This window comes from Pristis pectinata, chromosome 21, assembly GCF_009764475.1.
Source record: "Pristis pectinata isolate sPriPec2 chromosome 21, sPriPec2.1.pri, whole genome shotgun sequence".
NCBI classification, from domain to species: Eukaryota; Metazoa; Chordata; class Chondrichthyes; order Rhinopristiformes; family Pristidae; genus Pristis; species Pristis pectinata.
In genome coordinates this window covers 2,868,151-2,888,133 of record NC_067425.1, presented here as the reverse complement: position 1 = coordinate 2,888,133, position 19,983 = coordinate 2,868,151, and the positions used below count along the sequence as shown (strand labels likewise).

Genomic DNA, 19,983 nt, shown 5'->3' with positions numbered 1-19,983 from the left:
AGAAAGGTATAAACACCAGTGTAAGCACACACCCTTCCTGTACACACTCACAGCATGGTGTAAACACACCTTCCTAGTACACACTCAGTGGTGGCACAGAGGAATGTTGTTCAGAGGGCCGTGAATCTTTGAAGTTTTCTCCCTCGATCGCTGGGGGCAGAAACTCTGAGTACATTCATGGCTGAGATTGTTGGGCCAGAGAGAAGCTAAGAGTTAGGGGGAACAGGTAGGAAAGTGGAGCTGAACCCCAGATCAGATCACCACGATCTAGTTCAAAGGCAGAGCAGGCTTGAGGGGCTGAATGGTTTATTGCTGATATTCTCACACACAAGTGCATGCAATTCCAGTACAGACGCACTCCTAACTAGTCACACCTCTCAACACACACATCAATGGCGTAGAGCAGTGCTTATATCAGTGTAGACAGTGTGCCCACAGCTCACACACAGTGTCAACTCCAGTGTAAGTGTGGGCAGTCCCTGCATGGACACTCGCCTCTGCCTGATGCGTCCAGGTCCATCATTACTGACAGGTTGAGATTCCGGGATCGGAAGAGTTTATAGGAATCATGCACCTCTCCCTCCGGCAAGGCTTCCAGGTTGTCCGGGAAGCACAGTGCCACACTGTGGTGATCGAAGGGGTTTCCAAAGCAGACCCACTGGAGGTCAATGGTGAGGCGTAGGTAGGGCAGGTGAAGGAAGCAGCAGTCATCATACCTGGGGAGGGAGTAAACATCACAGTCACTGAACCACCCCATCACACCCAACCCCTCGTCAGAGCAAAGACTGGCCCAAGGTCTACCCCACTCCACTAACGAATCCCATTTGCTTCAGGATGGTAAACCCCAAACAAACCCACATCCTGCCCTTGCCATTCTGGCATTCTCCCTCAGTACCGCCCCTTTTTTTTAATAATAAACGTTTATTCACTAAAAGCACTTCAAAAGACAACCAGTGTCAATACACTACATCTAATACAGAAAAGAAGAAACTACGCAACGACATACTACGGTAGAGAATGCAAACTAATACTAACGAAACACACGCGACGCTACACCCGTCAACGCGACACTTCAAGTAAGAATCGCGTTCGTACCGTTCACGACACACGCGATCCCGAGGGGCCCACCGAGCGCGGAACTCGGCTAGGGTGCCCGCGGAAACCGCGTGCTCCCTCTCTAAACGCACCCGCGTGCGCACGTAAGCGCGGAAGACGGGCAGGCAGGCAGACCTGCCGGTACCCTCGGCCACCCGCCGCCGCGTCCCGTGGATGGCCAGCTTGGCCAAGTCCAGCAGGAGACCCACCAGGAGATCCGCCGCGCGCCCCGCCCTGCACCGCACCGGGTGCCCGTAGACCAACAGCGCCGGGCTCAGTACCGCCCCCCCACAGTGTGACCCTCCCTCAGTACTGCCCCTCCCAGTGTGACTCCCTCAGTACCACACTTCCCACAGTGTGACCCTCCCTCAGTACCACCCCTTTTTGTTTTTACAATGAGACCATCTTTATTACATATTACACACGCACTACAAAATAACTTCCAGCACAGACCACAACAAGAACACAATTCTACCGAACACCTAGGTAAACGCAACAACACTCGCCTCGCCACCCCGCTCCCCCCCACAGTCTCAGACATGGCCTGGAAACCACCGTCCAGACCGACTGACGGAGGCACAGAACTGCGCACAGCATTTTACAAAGTCAACAGACTGAAAGGTGACGTCTTCACAGAAGCCACACCTCCAGGAGCTGCAACTGCTGTGTAGGACTGAATCCCTGCCATCTTAGCGCCTTTACGCCACCATGACAAGGCACTACGCTGTCAGTGATCACAAAACACTGCTGGTGCGATAAACAGTGACACAACCAGCAGGCCACACCAGTAATTAGTCCCGTAAAGGAGCAGTGCGGAGAAAGGAGAGGTGGGAGTCTTCTCCAGATAATCAGACAGTCCGTGTGATGAAACACCAGCGCCGTCCCTCCCACAGCGCTCGGAACACAGACTCCAACACCTGGCAAAACAGAGTCCTTGCAAGAAGAAAACTGCTCCAGCCCACCGCTCCAGATGAAACCCACACTCCCCCACCGCCCAACATGCTCCACAACTGCACTTTTGGATTTACATAATCATATCAGTTCGACGGGAGAGCACAGTCAGTACCACTGCTCCCACAGTGGGATACTCCCTCAGTACTGCCCCTCACAGTGTGACTCCCTCAGTACCACCCTTCCCTCAGTGTGACCCTCCCTCAGCACCGCCCCGCTTCCCCCCCCCCACAATGTGATACGTGCTCAGTACCACCCGTCCCACACAGTGACACTCCCTCAGCACCACCCCCCTCCCCACAATGTGACACTTGTTCAGTACCACCCCTCCCACAGTGTGACACTCCCTGGGGATAGACGAGGGGAGGGAGAAATGGGGAGGGGTAAGGGGTGGGGAGAGATGGGGGGGGGGGGGGGCGGGAGACGTACTTTGAGGCAGTTCGCACATTGACATCAAGGTCTCCCTCGAAACAAAACTGGCAGTTCTTCCAGATGAATTGTAACTTGCTCCATTCCCAGTGCATGTTCTCCGTGGTGTTGTACGGATCCTGTGAGATGACAACACATAACCAGTGTATTCACGGCCGTCACCTCTCCCACCCTGCTCCTGTGTACCCATGGCCCGCAGCCCACCCCGCCTGAACCCTGGTCCCCATCCCCACAGATCCTGTATAGCCTTCCCTCCCTCTCCCAAACCCCACACCCTCCCCTTCCTCCCCGTCCCTCCCCCACCCCCCCTCCCTCCCCATCCCCCTTCCCTCCCCCAACCCCCACACCCTACCCCTCTCCCTCCCTCCCCATCCTCCCCTCCCTCCCCTTCCTCACCTGTCCCCACCCTCCCCTGTACCTCTGTGGCAAGCTGATGCAGGTTCGCCTGCTCGATGTCCATTCTCCAGGTTCCATGGAAGAGCAGCCGGCTCTTGTCCCACCAAGTGAGGGGTGGGCTTGGGTCCACCGTGGGCTTGGTGAGGAGATCGATGGCCTGCCCAATCAGTGTCCAGGCTGGGTCCCAGCACGGACCCCACACGATGGTGAAGAGGGAGATCTGGCCTGGGAGAGGCAGAGGAAGGCTGTGAGGGGCCTGAACCTGCTGGAGCAGAAGCTGCGAGAGCCCAAACCCCCCAGTACTTACACTCAAAGTCATGGTACCATTTTAAAGGGGGCATGTTCCTCTCGATGACGGTGTCACCCCAGGGAGCCCCCAGGGGCAGCTTCACCTTCCGTCGTGCGGGGGGATGTCCGTCCTCCTCGGACCCGATCAGCTTTCCCGAAAGCTTCCAGTCTCGAATCTCAAACAGGTACCGAGGGTAATCGCGGATTCGAACTGCAGACACAAACGTGGTTAGTGACCCGTGAGCCTTTCTGTCACCATCACAACCAACATTTCACTGCTCACTCATCCGCAGCCGGCGTCCCTCAGACAAGAGGTGCTCCTCCCTGGACTGTGGGCATTGTGAGAAAGCACGTACCACCAGGCTCAAGGACAGCTTCTACCCCGCTGTTGTCAGACTCTTGAGCGGACCTCTTGTACAATAAAGATGAACTCTTGATCTCTCAGACTACCCCCATCGTGGTCTTTGCACCTTATTGTCTGCCTGCACTGCATTTTCTCTGAACTGTGACACTTTATTCTGCGCTCCGTTATTGTCTTCCCTCGTACTACCTCAATGCACTGTTGTAATGAAATGATCTGTACGGATGGCATGCAAAACAAAGTTTTCACGTGGCAATGAATAAGCTAATTAAACCATTGAAGCATTTGGCACTACACAAACCTGACACTGCTAGTTCCACAGAAAGCGTCTTCCATCAGGATCAATACGACCCTTCAAAGTCCCCAGATTCTCCAATTCTGCCCTCGGCATCACCTCTAAATTTAATCTCACACCACTGGCCTTCAGCTGCCGGGGACCCAGGCTCTGGAATTGGTATTGGTATTGGTTTATTATTGTCACTAGTACCGAGGCAAACTGATCGTACAGGTTAATTCATTACACAGTGCAGTTACATTGAGTTAGTACAGAGTGCATTGATGTAGTACAGGTAAAAACAGTAACAGTACAGAGTAAAGTGTCACAGCTACAGAGAAAGTGCAGTGCAATAAGGTGCAAGGTCACAACAAGATAGATCGTGAGGTCATAGTCCATCTCATTGTATAAGGGAACTGTTCAATAGTCTTATCACAGTGGGATAGAAACTGTCCTTAAGTCTGGTGGTACATGCCCTCAGGCTCCTGTATCTTCTACCTGATGGAAGAGGAGAGAAGAGTGGGGTGGGGTCTTTGATTATGCTGGCTGCTTCACCAAGACAGCGAGAGGTATTGACAGAGTCCAAGGAGGGGAGACTGGTGTCCGTGATGCGCTGGGCTGTGTCCACAACTCTCTGCAGTTTCTTGCGGTCCAGGGCAGAGCAGTTGCCGTCCCAAGCCATGGAATTCCCTCTCTAAACCTGTCCACTAACAGGGAGGAGCAGGACACAGAGAGCACCCCACTGTTGGAAGGGCAGTACTAAGGGGCAAGGTGGGAGGGGGAGGTGGAGAAAAGGGAAAGGTGAAAAACGGGGAGGGGGAGGTGGTGGGAGACGACAGAGGAGGTGGAGACAGAGCAGCATTGTGTCGATTGGGAGAGAGGGGATGGGGGTGGGGATGATAGAGAGTGAACACAGGAGAGAACTACTGTTGTGAAACAGATTCGGGGTCTCAGAGGACAAGGACTCTGAAAACAGTCTGGAGATGAATAATTTATTTACAAAAGACAAACGTGGGAAAATGGTAACGGGGATAACACACACATGCGTACAGTTTATAGCAAGCGTGGGAAAATCGCAACGGGGGTAAAATACACACACACACACACACACACACACACACACACACACACACACACACACACACACACACACACACACACAACGGACTAGGTACAGACAACCAAGGAAAGACAATACAATACCCGCCACCCTTTGACTCAGTACAGGCACGGCTCACTGCTACTAGGGACACTAACTAAAATGCCCCCAACCCTTTAACAGTGCACACCTCACCAATGATTTCTCCAGCGCCGTCCCACGGTACTCAGCCTGGAGTGAAGCAGGGTGAATCCCTCAGAGACAAAAGAGAGCGAGCCAAGCACATGTGGCACTCCTTATAGTGCTGGAGGGCTGGAGGGGTCCAGCCCAGGTAACTTACAATGGCCCGGTGCCAGCAAGGACTAATCAATTACAAAGGCCAATGGTCAATGTGCACTGATGGGTGGGGGTGGGGTGGGGGTGGGGGTGGGGGCCAAACCTTGATTGGCAGTGGTGTGTCTTCTGACCAGGTAGGGGGCAGTGCTGTCACGTGACAGCCACGACCCTCCACAATACAACTACCCCCTGAGTCGCAGCTCCCAGCTCGAGCCACTCATCCAAGAAGAGCAGCCAGTCTCCCCAGCCCCCACCCCCAGCCCCAGCCCCAGCCCAGACTCACCGAGAAATGCTTTGGCTTCGAACTTCACCAGCCGACACCAGTGGATGAGGAGCCGGAGGCCGTCCTGGGGGAAGGGGCTGGAGCTGTCCAGCCTCTGCATTTCCTCCTGCACCCGCTGGGCGCCGTGGGTGGAGGGCTCGGCCGAGGCCCTCAGCTCCAGGCCGCTCACCAGCCAGGTCAGCAGGGCCTTGCGCATGGGCGTGTTGGCGTAGAGCCGCTGGGAACGCTGCACGTACATATTGATGTTGGTCTGCTCCAGGGAGGCGTACAGCTCCTCGATCTTGCGGGCGGGCAGCAGCTCCCCGTGCTGCTTCCGGAGGGCCGTCACCCGGGCGTCCAGCAGCTTTAGCCTCTTGGCGCTCTCCTTGCTCTCGTCCTTCATCAGCTCGTAGTCGTCCCTCAGCTTCACCTCGAAGACGCTGTCCAGGAAAACGAAGCAGAACTGGCCCACGTGGAGGACCAGGTCAGAGGGCAGCGGCTCCGCTGACCCCTGAACCCTCGGGGTCCTGTCCGCCCGGTGTAATGCCTTCAGCCACTTGGCCACGGTCACACACTGGTCAAAGGCACTGGAGAAGTCGTAGCGGAAAGGGAACTCGGCAGAGACGCTGGAGAGTCGGACGGCCCACACCCCAGTCCTGGCCTCGGGCAGCGAGCCCAACGGTGGGCTGCTCTCCCCCAGCTCCGCCCGCACCTCGGCCTCCTTGAAGGAGAAGATGTCGTGGCCGTCAAAGGTCAGCACCAGCTGGGAGGCCTGCAGCTGCTTCTCCTCGCCCTGGGCCCTGCCCGCCACGTTCTCCGCCCGCAGCTGGACCACGTGCGCGGAGGTGACGTGCGCCGCGACCGTCAGGTTCTTCAGCTCCAGCTGCAGGCCGAAGGACCTCCTGCCCACATTGCCCTCGCCCGCCGGCAGCCTGCCCCCGAGCAGGCTCGTCCTCAGGCTCTGCTGCATTCGCATGGCCTCCTGGAGGTGATGGTAGATGAACATGTGGCTGGGAGGGTCCCACTGCACACTGACGTCCTGCAGGGAGCTCAGCTGGAAGAAAGTGGAGAGTTAGGCACACGTCCGTCCTACACCAAAACCCCAGGGGCGAGGGGGGAGCCTCTGCGAACTGCCCTCTCATGGACCCCCGAGGTCCGAGACCCCCCACCAATGCAAATCCACCAGACACGGTTTGGAGTTCAGCCCCTGCACTGAGGCTGGGTTCAGGGGGTCAGGGTGGTCAGTCTCAGTCGGGACAGGCTGTGGTTTGGGAAGGACAGGGTGAAGAACAGGTTTGTTGGGGGTTGGGGGGTAAGCACAGTGTGGACTCCAGTGGTCAGCTGGGGGGAAACTCGAGAGAGGTGGCTGGCTTTGGTGGTCAACTGGGGTTGGGGGGGGGCGGTAATGGAGCATGACTGGGGTCTGCGGTGATGGTTGGAGGAGGAGGACATGGGGGCACGTACGCTGGGGAAACTGCACCTGTGACTCAGGATCTGCACGAGGGGACGCAGGGGTGACTCTTGACCAGAGGGATACAAAACAGGCAGGAAATCGTTATTAACTCATTATTGTGTTCGACTTCAGGAATATAAAATCCCTTCCTTAGGACACAGGAGGAGGCTATTTGGTCCATCAAGTCTATGCAATCCCATTCCCCTGTAATCAATCAACTCCCCTCTGATTCTCTCACCTACACCAGGTGTAATTCACAGCAGCCAATTAACCAACTGGCACGTCCTTGGGATGTGGGGGTTAATTAGAGCACCCGGGGTAAACCCATGCGGTCACAGGGAGAACATGCAAACTCCACATTGTCAGCACCCGAGGTCAGGATTGAACCCGGGTCTCTGGCGCTCGGGGGCAGCAGCAGCAAACCTGAGCATGGTTCTGCCCAGAAAGATAATACCAAAGGTAATCAATTAGTGAGAAACAGCCCAGTGAGGAAACAAGGCTGCACCTAAAGGTATCCACATTTTCAGCTGCATAATCCCAAAAACATTGCACAAATGGATTTCTAGACAACAGTAAACTAACTAGATGAAAGAGATAAATAGATTAGAGATAGGTTAGGTAGTCTTGTGAGTTTTGTACCCCTGTCTTCTGCCTGACAATAAATTGACAGGTTACTCGAGGAACCAGAGTTTAGATGATCTGGACTGCCGAGCATTAGACAGAAGTCGCTTTATCCAACAAATCCTCACCTCGAAGGACCAGCCATGCGTGAAATAAGCCGCGGTGAACTGGGACACAGAGAGAAGATGCGTGGAGAAATTTTTCACATTGGACTGGAGCTGAATGCTGCTCTTTATATCCTTCTCCACTGCGAGGGACAGATTCTCCACTTCACTGATTAAGCTCTCTGTACTGTTGTCAACGGACAAGGATCTCACCTGCAGAATGCTGGCACCTATCCAACAGAAGAGAGGAATCTCTACAGGTTACCCGTCCAACAACAGCTTTCAACAGCCCTTGCCCCGACCTTCAATCCTTGACCGCAGAGCTCAAACCAACTTTAGCCCCTCTTCTCACTGGGATTCTGTTCTACAGACACCCAAGGCAGCATGGCTGAGGTATTCACTGATGGCGAGGAGCATAGCGTATCTTCTGCACCCAGTCATCCTGGCCAAACACCCGGAACTTTGGGTGTGGTAGCACTGAGAGGGTGCAGAGGAGATTCATCAGGATGCTTCCTGGGATAGAGCAGTTCAGTTATGGGGAGGGACCAGGTCTGTTCTCCCTGGAGTGGAGGAGGTTAAGAGGGGACGTGATAGAGCTATATAAAATTATGAGGGCTATAGATAGGGTAGGCTGCAAGAAAGTTTTCCCCATATCAGAGATAGACAAAATCAGATGATATGGATTAGGGTAAAGGGTAAGAGATTTGGAGGGGTTTCTTAGGAGGGCCTTTTTCACCCAGGGAGTGGTGAGTACCTGGAATGCACTGCCCCAGAAAGTAGTGGAAGCAGAGTAGCTCATCTAGACACTTGAATCACTTATATAAAGGCTACGGCCCAATTGTTGGGAAATGGGATTAATATGGCTGGGTGCCCACTGGTTGGCATGGATGTGGTGCGCCCAATGGCCTGCTTCCATGCTGTATGTCTCTATGGGGTGGGAGAATCAGCTGAGAGATATTGGAACATCTCCCAAAATAAAACTCATCACCCACCACTTAGGGCAACTCAGGGCAGCTACAAACACTGACCCCTCCAGCAACACTTACATTCCTAAAATTAATTTAAAAATAAATCTGCCCTCAGCAAGGATGTGAGAGAACAATCACCTCAACATTCTCCAGAACAGAGGCCAGAGGCAGGTCCAGGATCCTGTAACCATGGGATGACCAGTTGCAATTCAATGCAAAACCTGAATTAAATGATAGGAACATATGCCCAGCTTGCATGCATTGAGTTTAGAAGGTGGAGTGACCCGATCAAGGTGACTAAATCGATCATGCAGTCGATATTGAGAAGCTATATCCTAAGGTGGGGAACATAGAAACAAGGGGCTGGAACCAGAAGATATCAAAAACCACTCCTGAACAAAGACTGGAAGAAATATGAACTCCAGGGTCAACTAGCGTTTGGAAACTGAGACTGCCAAATTTTTTCATAAAAACAGAAAATGGCAGAAATACTCAGGAGGTCAGGAAGCACCTGTGGGGAGAGTATCTGAGCTAATGCTGAAACATTAACTCTTTTCCTCTCTCCACTGGCGCTGCCCAGCCTGCTGACGATTTCCAACACCTTCTTTTATTATTTCAGATTTCCACTCTGTCCAGTTTTTGCCCTTAAACAGATTTTGCTGGGTAGGTAACTACAATCAAGATACCGATCACCAAGGATCTGTGAACGGCAGAAGTGGTTTGAGGGGCTGAATGGCCTTCTTCCTCTACCCAATTGTTGGGATTCAAGTGCAGGAATGGAGACGATCAGTGGTCACCTGCGACCCACCTGCTGTGCTGGAGAGAAAGAAGAGACTGACGTCTTCCAGTTTAACGTTTACTTTCGAGAGATGAACCCTAGCTCCACTGTTGAAGTCCAAATCCTGATGCACAGAATCGTATTCCCTGATGATTGGGCTCTCTTCCAAACGTGCTTTCCGACCTCCCTGCATTAGAGACAACACTTTCGACAGACACTCCACTGCCGTCTCCGAGACCTCCACCTGCAGCTCACTCACCGTGCCGTCCAGGTGCAGGCTGTTAGCGTATTCGCCACTGTGTGACTGGGCTTGGCTGTAACTGCCCTGGAGACAGAGATGGGAGAGTCAGAGGTTGCCCGCACCCACCCACCCTCCCAGACACTGCGACCAGTGGCACTTCACACAGGACACCTGTCCCATTCGAGACACAGTGGATTACGCCCCAATGCTGTCCAATCACTGTATGGCACAAGGGGATACACACTTCGACACACCCAGTCAAACGGATCATGTCCCAGAGCTCTCCGACCACAGCAGATTACACTCTAGACCCACCAACACTGTCAGCCTTCAATCCCACAGTGGGATACACCCCCTGTTAGAGGGAGACAGGCCCCATTCTATCGCACACACTTTCCTTTATCATTCAAGGTAGGACACAGCCAGTCAGTCTTCAGTCAAATGGGGATCATGTCCCAGAGGTCTACAATCACACTAGACCACACTCTGCACTAGACTTCAATCCTAGAGTGGGATACGTTAGAATGGGACAGACCCCATCGCTCTCCAATCACTCAGTGTGATCCCATCCATCCCTCTTACCTGCATGTTCATCGTGTCCACCACAAGAACATCTCCCCATACGTGTGTGTTGGCTGGAGGGGGGGCTCTCAGTACATGTGACCCATCACCTGCTCTCCACCAGAGGTTCTTCACTGCCAGGTTACCACGCCAGTGTGAATTGCAGGCCTTCAGGTGTTGGGTGTCTGTGGGCACAAGGAGGTCCATTGTGTTGCTTATGAAACAGTAAATCCACTTGACCTCCACAGGACACGTCTCCCGTGCTGTGTACAGGTTGTGTCTGACACGGAGCTCTGCAGTCCTAACTCAAAGCCAAACACAGACTCAGCACAGTAAACCATTTGGCCCAACATGCCCATGCCACCTCTCTGAAAGAGTTCTCCCCACTTCCCTGCTCTCTTCCCGGAGTCTTACAAATAATTTTCTACTATTTACTCAGCCTCCTTTTGAAAGTAAAAACAAAAAAAAATGCCAGAAACCCTCACCAGATAAGACAACCCTGCGGAAGGAGAAACAGAGCTAGTTTCAGGTAGTTGACCTATCAGCAGGCATGGTAGTGTAGCGGTTAGCGTAACACTTTACAGCGCCAGCGACCCGGGTTCAATTCGGGCCACTGTCTGTGAGGAGTTTGTACGTTCTCCCTGTGTCTGCATGGGTTTCCTCCAGGTGCTCCGGTTTCCTCCCACATTCCAAAGGCGTACGGGTTAGGAAGTTGTGGGCATGCTATGTTGGCACCGGAAGCGTGGTGACACTTGCGGGCTGCCCCCCAGAACACTCTACGCGAAAGATGCATTTCACTGTGTGCTTCGATGTACATGTGACTAATAAAGAAATCTTATCTCACCTTCCCATATTGCTGAGTACCTCCAGCACTCTCTGTCTTTAGTTCACATTTCCAGCACTTGCAGTGTATTGTTTTCTGATCCTTTTTGAATATTCAGCATTGAACCTGCCCCCACTTGCCTCTCAATCAGTGTGCCCTGTCACTATTTCTCTAGTCACATCCCTCTCGACCACAGGAAACGATTTCCCTTTATTTACTCTATCAAAGTTTTGAACACTAATATACAGAGCTGAATTATTATATCCTAATAAATTATTATTTCATTTAACAGCTTTTAATTCTTACTTGTGCTGTGCTTGCTTTGACACATCAGCTTGCTGGGGAATTCCCAACACAAACCTGATAAGAGCTATGTGCAGTGGCACTATCTCCCTACTCTGGGGTTAGGCATTTTGGGAGCACTGATGAGACTAGGACATACACCATGAATGGCAGGGTCCTAGGGAGTATTGATGAACGGAGTGTACAAGTCCAAAGATCCTTGAAGGTGGCAGTGGAGGTAGATAACGTGGATGGGAAGGCATATGGGATACTGGCCTTCATTAGCATTGAATATAAGAGCAGGGTTGTTATGCTCCAACTTTAGAAAACATTGGTCTGACCTCATTTGGAGTACCACGTGCAGTTCTGGTCACCTTACAGCACTGGAGAGGGTGCAGAGGAGATTCACCAGGATGTCGCCTGGGATGGAGCAGTTCAGTTATGAGGAGAGGCTGGGTCTGTTTTCCTTCGAGCAGAGGAGGTTAAGAGGGGACATGGTTGAGGTATATAAAACCGTGAGAGGTATCTTGTGTATGTGTGCTGCTCCCTTTCCAAGTCTTCTATTCTGAATCTTTACACTACATCAACAGCAGGAGCTCCATATGTAAATATCACTGTCAATACCGTCATTGGTGGTAAGTGTAATCATAACAGGTTTATATGTGTGAAAATGAAAAAAAACTGTTGATGTTGGAAATCTAAAACAAAAACAGGAAATGCTGGAAATACTCAGCAGGTCAGGCAGCATCAACGTCTCAGACCCTTCGCCAGAACTGGGAAGGAAACAAAAGAAGCTGCAAGGAGGATGGGGTGGGGGATGTCTCTGATCGGGTAAGACCTGGGTGACCATGGGACAAGCTGTAAACAAGGGTACCCGGTCAATGAGAACATAGACAAAAGACCACAGGGAAAGGAACGTACGAGTTGTGAAATGTAGAACAGGAAGACAAGCCTGAGATGTAAATATTTGGAATTGGAATATTATTGTCACTGGTACTGAGGTACAGTGAAAAGCTTGTCTTGCATACTGTTCATACAGATCAATTCATTACACAGTGCACTGAGGTCGCGATTATAAATAGAAGCAATAAGTGGATCTGCAGAGAACAACGAGTTGGTGCACTTCTGGAAAGGCAAGGCAGCGTGCTGGGAAGAGGCTGAGGTGGGAAGAGGGAGGTTGAGGTAGGGAAGATTAATCAATAAACTTATTCCTTAAGAAGCATTTTTACCTGCGACGACAGAGCTGACACCCAGTGCGAAGGCAGGCGTCGCGAGGAACTGGAGGGAGCCACTCACATTTGTCAGTGTACAGGTGAGGTTGATGGGAATCTTGAGCTGAGGTATGGGCCTGATTAAAGACAGAATAAAACAGAGTAAAAGAGTGACCCTATGGCATCGATTACAACAGAGCTCAACACACAAAGCTGGTAGAGGTGTATTTAATCCTACTGTGCAAGGGAACTGGATTAAGATCAGTGGAGATACAGTCAGTGGGGGCATTGGGGGGAGGGGTTACTGAGGGAGAGTGTGAGGGAGCTGTTCTGACATTGGTGGAGATACAGTCAGTGACACAGGATGCTGGGGGAGAGGGGTTACTGTGGGACAGTGTGAGGGAGCTGGATTAATATCAGTGGACATACAGTCAGTGACACAGCACTGGGAAAGAGGGGTTACTGAGGGATAGTGTGAGGGACCTGTTCTGACATAGCCTAGTCACTGAGGGACAGTGTAAGGGAGCTGGATTAACGTCAGTGGAGATAGAGTCAGTGACACAGAGCACTGGGGCAGGGGTGGGGTGTCTCTGTTCGACGACGATGTGCAGGTTGACACAAACCTTTCAGCTGCAGCTTTTGGCTCTGCTGAGCTGCCTGGCCACAAGGCCTGCCAGTGTGAAAACTCCGAGTACCGATAGTGAACGATGCAGGTGTGGACAGTGACAGATGCAGACACATCAATGCCTGTGATCTGAAAAGCAGAAAACAAGAATCACCTTCAGCCCATCGCATGCAAACCACTCAGCCGGACCCAGGCAGTGTGAATGATCTTCCAAGGATCACTCTGCAGGGAGCCTGTCCCCAGTGAGCCGTTGTCAACACTAGTGAATGGGTTAGCTTCTCAACTGAAGCAGGGAATGTCTGGACAGGATTGCAGCAGCCAGTGTGGGTCTGAAGTGTGCCTGGAACTGTTCTTCCCAATGCTGGCCAGGGCATGTTGAGAACATGGGGAATAAATGAGATGGGTAGTCAGCCTGTTCGATACCTTGCTCCGTCAGCAGGGGAGAAATCTGAATAGATCCACATCAGGACCAGAGGCCTTAGCACCCAGCAGGAACAGAAACTTGGTGTCTGAAAGCTAATGCCCCTGACAGCACCATCTCTGTGATTGTCACCATCCCTACAACCCCAAAGCCTCACATCCACAAGTTTAGTCATTTAACCATTGGCAGCTGTGCTTTTAACTGCCTGGCCCCCAAATTCTGGAATTCCCTCCTTAAATCCTTTCGTTTTTTTCACCTCTCTCTCTCACTCTATCTTACTTTAAGAATGTCTTTAAAACTAGAGACACAGGAGACAGCAGATGCTGGAATCTGGAGCAAAAAACAAACTGATGGAGGAACTCAGTGGGTCAGGCGGCATCTAAGGACTGTCGACATTTTAGGTTGAGTTCCTGCATCAGGACTGAGAGTGTAGGGAGGAGATAGCCAGTGTCGAGAGGTGAGTGGGGGTGAGGTGAGGCAGAGGCTGGCAGTCTTTAAGCCTAACCCATTTCACCACCTATGCTAATATCTCACATGGGCCAATGTCATTTGTTCACACTCCTGTGAGGTGCCTTTGGATGTCTTGCTGTTGAAAATTTAACTTAATTGCTGCAGCTGTCAACCCTTTATACATGCAGCAGAGGGGAACAGAAACCCAGGCGCCTGCAGTCACTGTGGGTGACAGCTCCAAGGCTGCCTAGGGCCACTACAGGGCATCACTCACCTGTAGGGAGCTGCTGAGGTTGGCCAGGGTCACGATCCGCTGCCGACTCTGGGACAGGAGCAGTCCGTCTGAGGGCAGGAAGACAGCAAGAAGACAAGTCAATGGTCAGCGACAGTTCTGCCTTTTAAACCAGTGCCAGAGAGAAGGGACTTTCCCCCCGTGACCTGTCAAGAGAGGCCAGACAGTTTGGGTGTGTATTACTCGGAGATTAGAAGACTGAGGGATGACGTTATTCAAACATTTAAGGAGGCTTGGCAGGTTAGATGTTGAGGTGTTTTCACTGGTGCGAGAGTCACAAACAAAGGCACACAGCAGCAAAATAAGGAGCTGGGCAACTTAAACTGAGTTTCGTAAAAATGTCTTCTGTCAGAGGGTGGCGGATCACTGGAGTTCTCTGCCCCTGAGGGCGCTGGAGGCCGGATCATTGTATATTTAAGGTAGAGACAGATAAATATTTGAAAGATCGAGGAATTGAGGGTTATGGCGAATTGGCACAGAAGAGGAATTGAGGCCAGCATAGACCAGTCGCAGTCATATACAATGGCAGGGCAGGCTTGATGGGCCAAGTGGCCTATCCCTGCCCCTATTTTCTTGTGCTCTGGGTTAGCCTAACATCCGTCATTGGGAAAATGCTGGGATCCATTGTCTAGGAGGTCCATCCTCTAACTCGGATAATTCTGGGTTGTAGTCACTACCTTGGTCTGCGTTGGAGAGGTCGGTTTCCCAGCACATTTGCAAGGTACTGCTTAGGATCAAGAATTGAGGGTTACGGGGAACTGGCACATGGAGGAGTTGAGGCCAGGCTAGATCAGCAGATTGAATGGTGCCCACGTGACCTACTCTACCCCTATTTTCCTGTGCTTTTATAACGAGGTGCCCCTTAAATCCCTGCTGCACTGACTGTGTCGAACAGCCAGTCAGGACACCTCCTTTCCAAAGGCGCTAACCTTCGAGGTTCAGCTGGATGGTGACGGGAGGCAGCGAGAGATGAGGAATGGAGTGGTAAAACTCATCCAGCTTGTAGTGGAAATTCAATGACTTCAGGTTCCAGTGCAAGTGTCTGGGAAATGAAAACACCACACGTCAGGTGAGGCTGAACAGGAGACACCGTACTATCAGAAAATACAGACATCCCCGAGATAATCCACGTCGAAAACCTGCTGCTCAGGTGAGTCAGCTGTGGCTGCTGAGCCACACTCCGCTCTCGAGTGAAGCACCAGTGCATGGCTCAATCTAAAGAATCAGGGACACCAACCTGGTGCTGGCCCCAGGGGAACCCCACACTGTGGCAGGGGCGGTGCTGAGGGAGGGGTGGTACTGAGGGAGCTCCACACGGCGGGAGGGGCTGTACTGAGTTCCGTGCTCGGTGGGCCCCTCAGGGGATCGCGTGAGTCGTGGACAGTTCCAATGTGATTTTGATCTGAAGTGCTGCGTGCTGCGGTAGCGGGCGTAGTGTTGTGTGTGTGTTTCACGGGTATTAGTTTTGCTTAACTGTTTCTTTCTGTATTAGAGATAATGTATTTGATATTGGTTGTTTTTGTAGTGCTTTTAGCGAATAAACGTTTTGCAAAAAAAAGGGGCGGTACCGAGGGAGCGCCGCACTGCGGGAGGGGCAGCACCCAAGAGGGCGCCACACTGTTGTTGGAGCAGCAATGAGGAAACGCCGCACTGTGTCTGTACCTCTGCTGGCTGTTTAATGACAGCGTGACGCTGGTGTTCTCCATATTCATGGAAACGACTTGCGGCAGATAGTCCACGAATGCGGGTCTGTAAGGCAGGGCATCAGCTTCTTCCACATCTTCTGTAACGAAGTGCAGGAAGGAGACCAGTAAACAGCGTCAGGCTGTGTGTCAATGCACACACTGGGGCAGGGACGGAAGAGGCCATTCAGCCCCTCAAGCCCATTCCAGTTATCCCCCACCCACCCCCGCCCCCCCACCCCCACCTTCTAACTACCCAGCTGGGCTTCATTTCTCCTCATGCCCTTGTAAGCAAAATATCTCACCGACCTAAGCTTTAAACCAATTAATTGAGATAGCATTGTCTGCTCTTTGTGGGAGAGAGTTCCACAACCGTGTCACCCCACTCTGGAGAAGTTTCCAAACATAACCCTTGAACAATCAGACTCTGATCTAAGGTCATGCCTTGTGCCACCAGTAAAGAATAAAGTGTAAAGAATTCCCTCATTGTGTGGAAAGTAATGGTCCAAAATTATTGCAGGTTGAGTGCAGGAACATTATATGAAAGGAAGAGGCCACAGCCTAAGTGGTCCATTCCACTCATGAAAAAGAGATGAAACTGGCAAAGCCAGGTCTACTGTCCATTCCGAACAGCCCCTGAAGTGGGGAAGGCAGGTAAGAATAAATCACATTACTGGAGTCACATAAGGACAGCAGAGTTTGTTCCCCGATGGAGTTTTCTTTAAACAACAATCTTGTGTTTTATTATTGAGACCGTTTCTCATTAGCTATTTATTTAATTAATTGAAATTAATTCTCCAGCAGAGGGATTTGAACTCATGTCCCCACATCAAAATTCCAGATCTTGGAAAACCAGTCAGTTAGACAATGTTGACCTCTATTCTGTGTGAGTGTAATGTAAGCTGATTACATTTACCTTGTGGTCTCTCCCCGTATCTCTAACTCTCTGATCCACTTGATTGCAAATTAAAATTCAAATCTAGAGCGTATGGGCAAAACAGTGGACATTGGATATTGGCCAACCAGTGGATATTGGGCCAAGCAGTAGACATTGGATATTGGGTCAACCCATGGACATTGGATATTGGGCCTACCACTGGCTCAAGCAGTGGACATTGGGTCAAGCAGTGTACATTGCTGCTTAAACTGCCCTTGAGCCTCCCATTCCACCTTACTGGAGTTTCGGGGGTGCTGGCTCCCTCTCACCTGCTGTATCTGTGCTTGGACTTTCCTGCAACACTTTGGGCTGTGACAGTGCCGTCCGCAGTACATGGGAACTGAAGAATCCCTCGTGGAGCTCAGTCTGCAGCGTGTCGATGGTCAGCTCTGTGCTGAGGGCCCTTAGATTGGGCAGGCTGACATCCACAGTCACCAGCAGGCTCAGTGACACGTTAGCCAGACAGAAATCCTCCTGCCAAGGCACAGAGAGACAATGAGGAACACTGTTCATTGAGTTACTGTGATGCAGAAGACCACTTAGCCCATCGATTCGAGACTTGAGCCCAGCAGAGCAAACCCATCAGTCCCATTTCCCTGCTGCCCTGCACCTTGTCCTCTCTCATGTCCACCAATTCCTTTTAACCACCCACCTACACTGGGGGTGAATTCACCTCCTGAACCGCACACCTTTAGGATGTGAGGGGAAACCGGAGCACCCGGAGAAAACCCATGCGGTCACGGGGAGAATGTCAAAACCCCGCACAGACAGCATGCAAGGTTGGGATTGAACCCGGGTCTCTGGAGAGGTGAGGAAGCTGCACTACCCGCTGTGCTTACCGTCCTTACCCTGTCTGACCCGTATTTAACTCCAGACCCAACAGAGGGAGGGAGAGGAGGCTTTCCAATCACTCAGACATGGGGAACATCATACTGAGAGATCCTCCCATCACCAGTCACCGGCTGGGTTTCAGCTAGAATATTGTAGCCAATTCTCAGCTTCTAGATTTAGGAGAGCCATCCGGATCTCAGAGGGGACAACAGTTTAAGAGAATGATCCTGGGATGAGGAGGTTTAGTTCCATGGAGAGAGTGGGATGGCTGTGGGTTTTTTGTGCAGAGGAGGTTAAGGGAGATTTACTCGAGCTGTTCAAAATCACAAAGTGGCTCTAAGTGTTTCCTCTCCCAGGTGGGTCCATTGCCTAAGGACGGAAGTTTGGTGGGACTGACAAATGAACAAAGAGAGCATTGGGATATTTTTCATTTTTCCCAGCGAGGTGCTGTGATCAGGGCTGCGCTGTCTGAGAGGATGGAAGCAGGTTCTCCAGGAACTTCCCAGAGGGAAATGGATAAACTGAACTGGTGGTTCAAACCTCACTTTAATGCCCCATCGGAAAGATGGCAACTCCTCCTCCCACAGTGTGATGCTCCCTCAGTACCGCCCCTCCCACAGTGTGACCCTCCCTCAGTACCGCCCCTCCCACAGTGTGACCCTCCCTCAGTACTGCACAAGGAGCGGATGATGAATTCTCTGGAGTGGGACAGAAGCCCTCGTCCTTCTGACTCATGAGAGGGGGAAGCTGGGAGCTGCACTGAGGGATGTCCGACACCCTAAAGGGACAGCAGCTTCCCCAATTACTGGTCCAGACAAGGATGGCCCTGGGAAGCCAGGCACTACACGTGTTGGGGTGGTGGTTAAACCGCTGGACCAATCTGGAGATTGGTCAAGAGACAGGGGTTCGTATCCCACAGCAGTAACTATATTAACCTGGAAACAGTAACCATTAAACTAGTGGCATTGCCACCTGGCTCCCAATCACCCTTCCTTCGTCTTGGCCACGTGTGACTCCAGACCCTGGTTTCAGAGGGACTAAGAGATGGGCAATAAAACATAAGTGTCGCCTGCAACGTCCACAATCACATTTAGCCTCAGACCCAATCCCCATTCCCACCAAGGTCCCGATGCACCCACGGGCTTCCCCGGTACCGCTTTCACTCCCGAGTGTTCTGTTCTCTCTGACCCACAACAGAGGGCATTTCCCAGTAGCTGTCCAGTGATTTGAGATTCAACTCCACTGAACTGCATGCTCCTACAAGCCCGGGAGAAAGGGGAACGGAGCGAGCGAAGGGCAGAGGGAGGGAGAGAGGGAAGTATGAAGAATGAGGAAGAACGGAGAGAGGGAAGAACAGACAAAGAAAGCAGAGAGTTAGAGGAAAAGGGAAAAAGGGAAAGGTCACAGGGAGGTGGAAAAGAGGCAGAAGCAGGCAACAAGCAGCACGCTGCAGCTTCAGCTGGGGACCCCTGGGCTCAGTGGGTGGGTGGAACTCACCAGCTGGCTGCTCTTTATCAACTTGCTGTTCAGTTTCCTCACACTGCTCTCGCACTTGATGCTGAAAAACAGGTTAATTCCTTGCTTTACTCACAACCTTTCCAGCTTCCCTTACAGGCAAACAATTCCTCCCATCCCTCAACAACAGCCTTGCAGTGGTCGGGGCACCGCTGCAGCAGGTAGTGCCGCTGCCTCACAGCACAAGCGGCACAGGTTCAGTCTTGACCTTGGCTGCTGCCTGTGTGGAGCTTGCACGCTCTGTGACCGCGCGGGTTTCCTCCCACAGCCCAAAGACATGCGGGTTGGTAGGTTAATTGGCCGATGTAAATGGCCTCTAATGTGTAGGTGAGGGGTAAGATCTGAAGGGCAGTTGATGGGAATGTGGGGAGAAAAAAGTGGGATTAGTGTGTTTGATGGTCAGAGAGGACTTGGTGGGCCAAATGGCCTGTTTCTGTGTTGTGTGACGATGACCCGAAGGGTCCATGACATTGTGCACAGATGTGTACACATGAGAGCAGAGGTGCACATGAGAGCAGAGGTGCCCGTGCACCGTCTGTCAATTAAATCACACACACACGCGGCAGGAGGGAGATGGGAGACATTGAAGCTGTAAGTTGGTGCAGAGATACACGCAAATGCACATACACGGGTGCAGAGGTGCGCGTGCCTGCTGTCAGTTCAGTAAATTCCATCAGGTCTTGCAACAGGACGGAGG

At 51.9% G+C, this 19,983-nt stretch overlaps 1 protein-coding gene across 5 annotated transcripts in view; it reads right to left on the bottom strand.

Annotated features, from left to right (window-relative positions):
* The window catches only part of LOC127581456 (protein KIAA0100-like), a 56,652-nt gene that overhangs the window by 27,268 nt on the left and 9,401 nt on the right, over positions 1-19,983 (bottom strand). For 4 of the 5 annotated variants that reach the window (XR_007957955.1, XM_052035885.1, XM_052035886.1 and 1 more), the window contains 15 exons: positions 19,269-19,329; positions 17,210-17,414; positions 15,984-16,104; positions 15,251-15,363; positions 14,304-14,371; positions 13,157-13,287; positions 12,552-12,670; positions 10,239-10,402; positions 9,446-9,740; positions 7,694-7,899; positions 5,513-6,545; positions 3,179-3,370; positions 2,894-3,096; positions 2,476-2,594; positions 492-716 (listed from right to left, as the gene is read on the bottom strand). Coding sequence is in view for 4 of the 5 variants with exons in the window: in XM_052035885.1 (XP_051891845.1) it covers positions 492-716; positions 2,476-2,594; positions 2,894-3,096; positions 3,179-3,370; positions 5,513-6,545; positions 7,694-7,899; positions 9,446-9,740; positions 10,239-10,402; positions 12,552-12,670; positions 13,157-13,287; positions 14,304-14,371; positions 15,251-15,363; positions 15,984-16,104; positions 17,210-17,414; positions 19,269-19,329 (3,255 nt within the window). In the remaining variant the exon portion in view is untranslated. The remainder of the gene's footprint in view (positions 1-491; positions 717-2,475; positions 2,595-2,893; positions 3,097-3,178; positions 3,371-5,512; positions 6,546-7,693; positions 7,900-9,445; positions 9,741-10,238; positions 10,403-12,551; positions 12,671-13,156; positions 13,288-14,303; positions 14,372-15,250; positions 15,364-15,983; positions 16,105-17,209; positions 17,415-19,268; positions 19,330-19,983) is intronic. The other variant, XM_052035887.1, reaches the window with a different exon arrangement.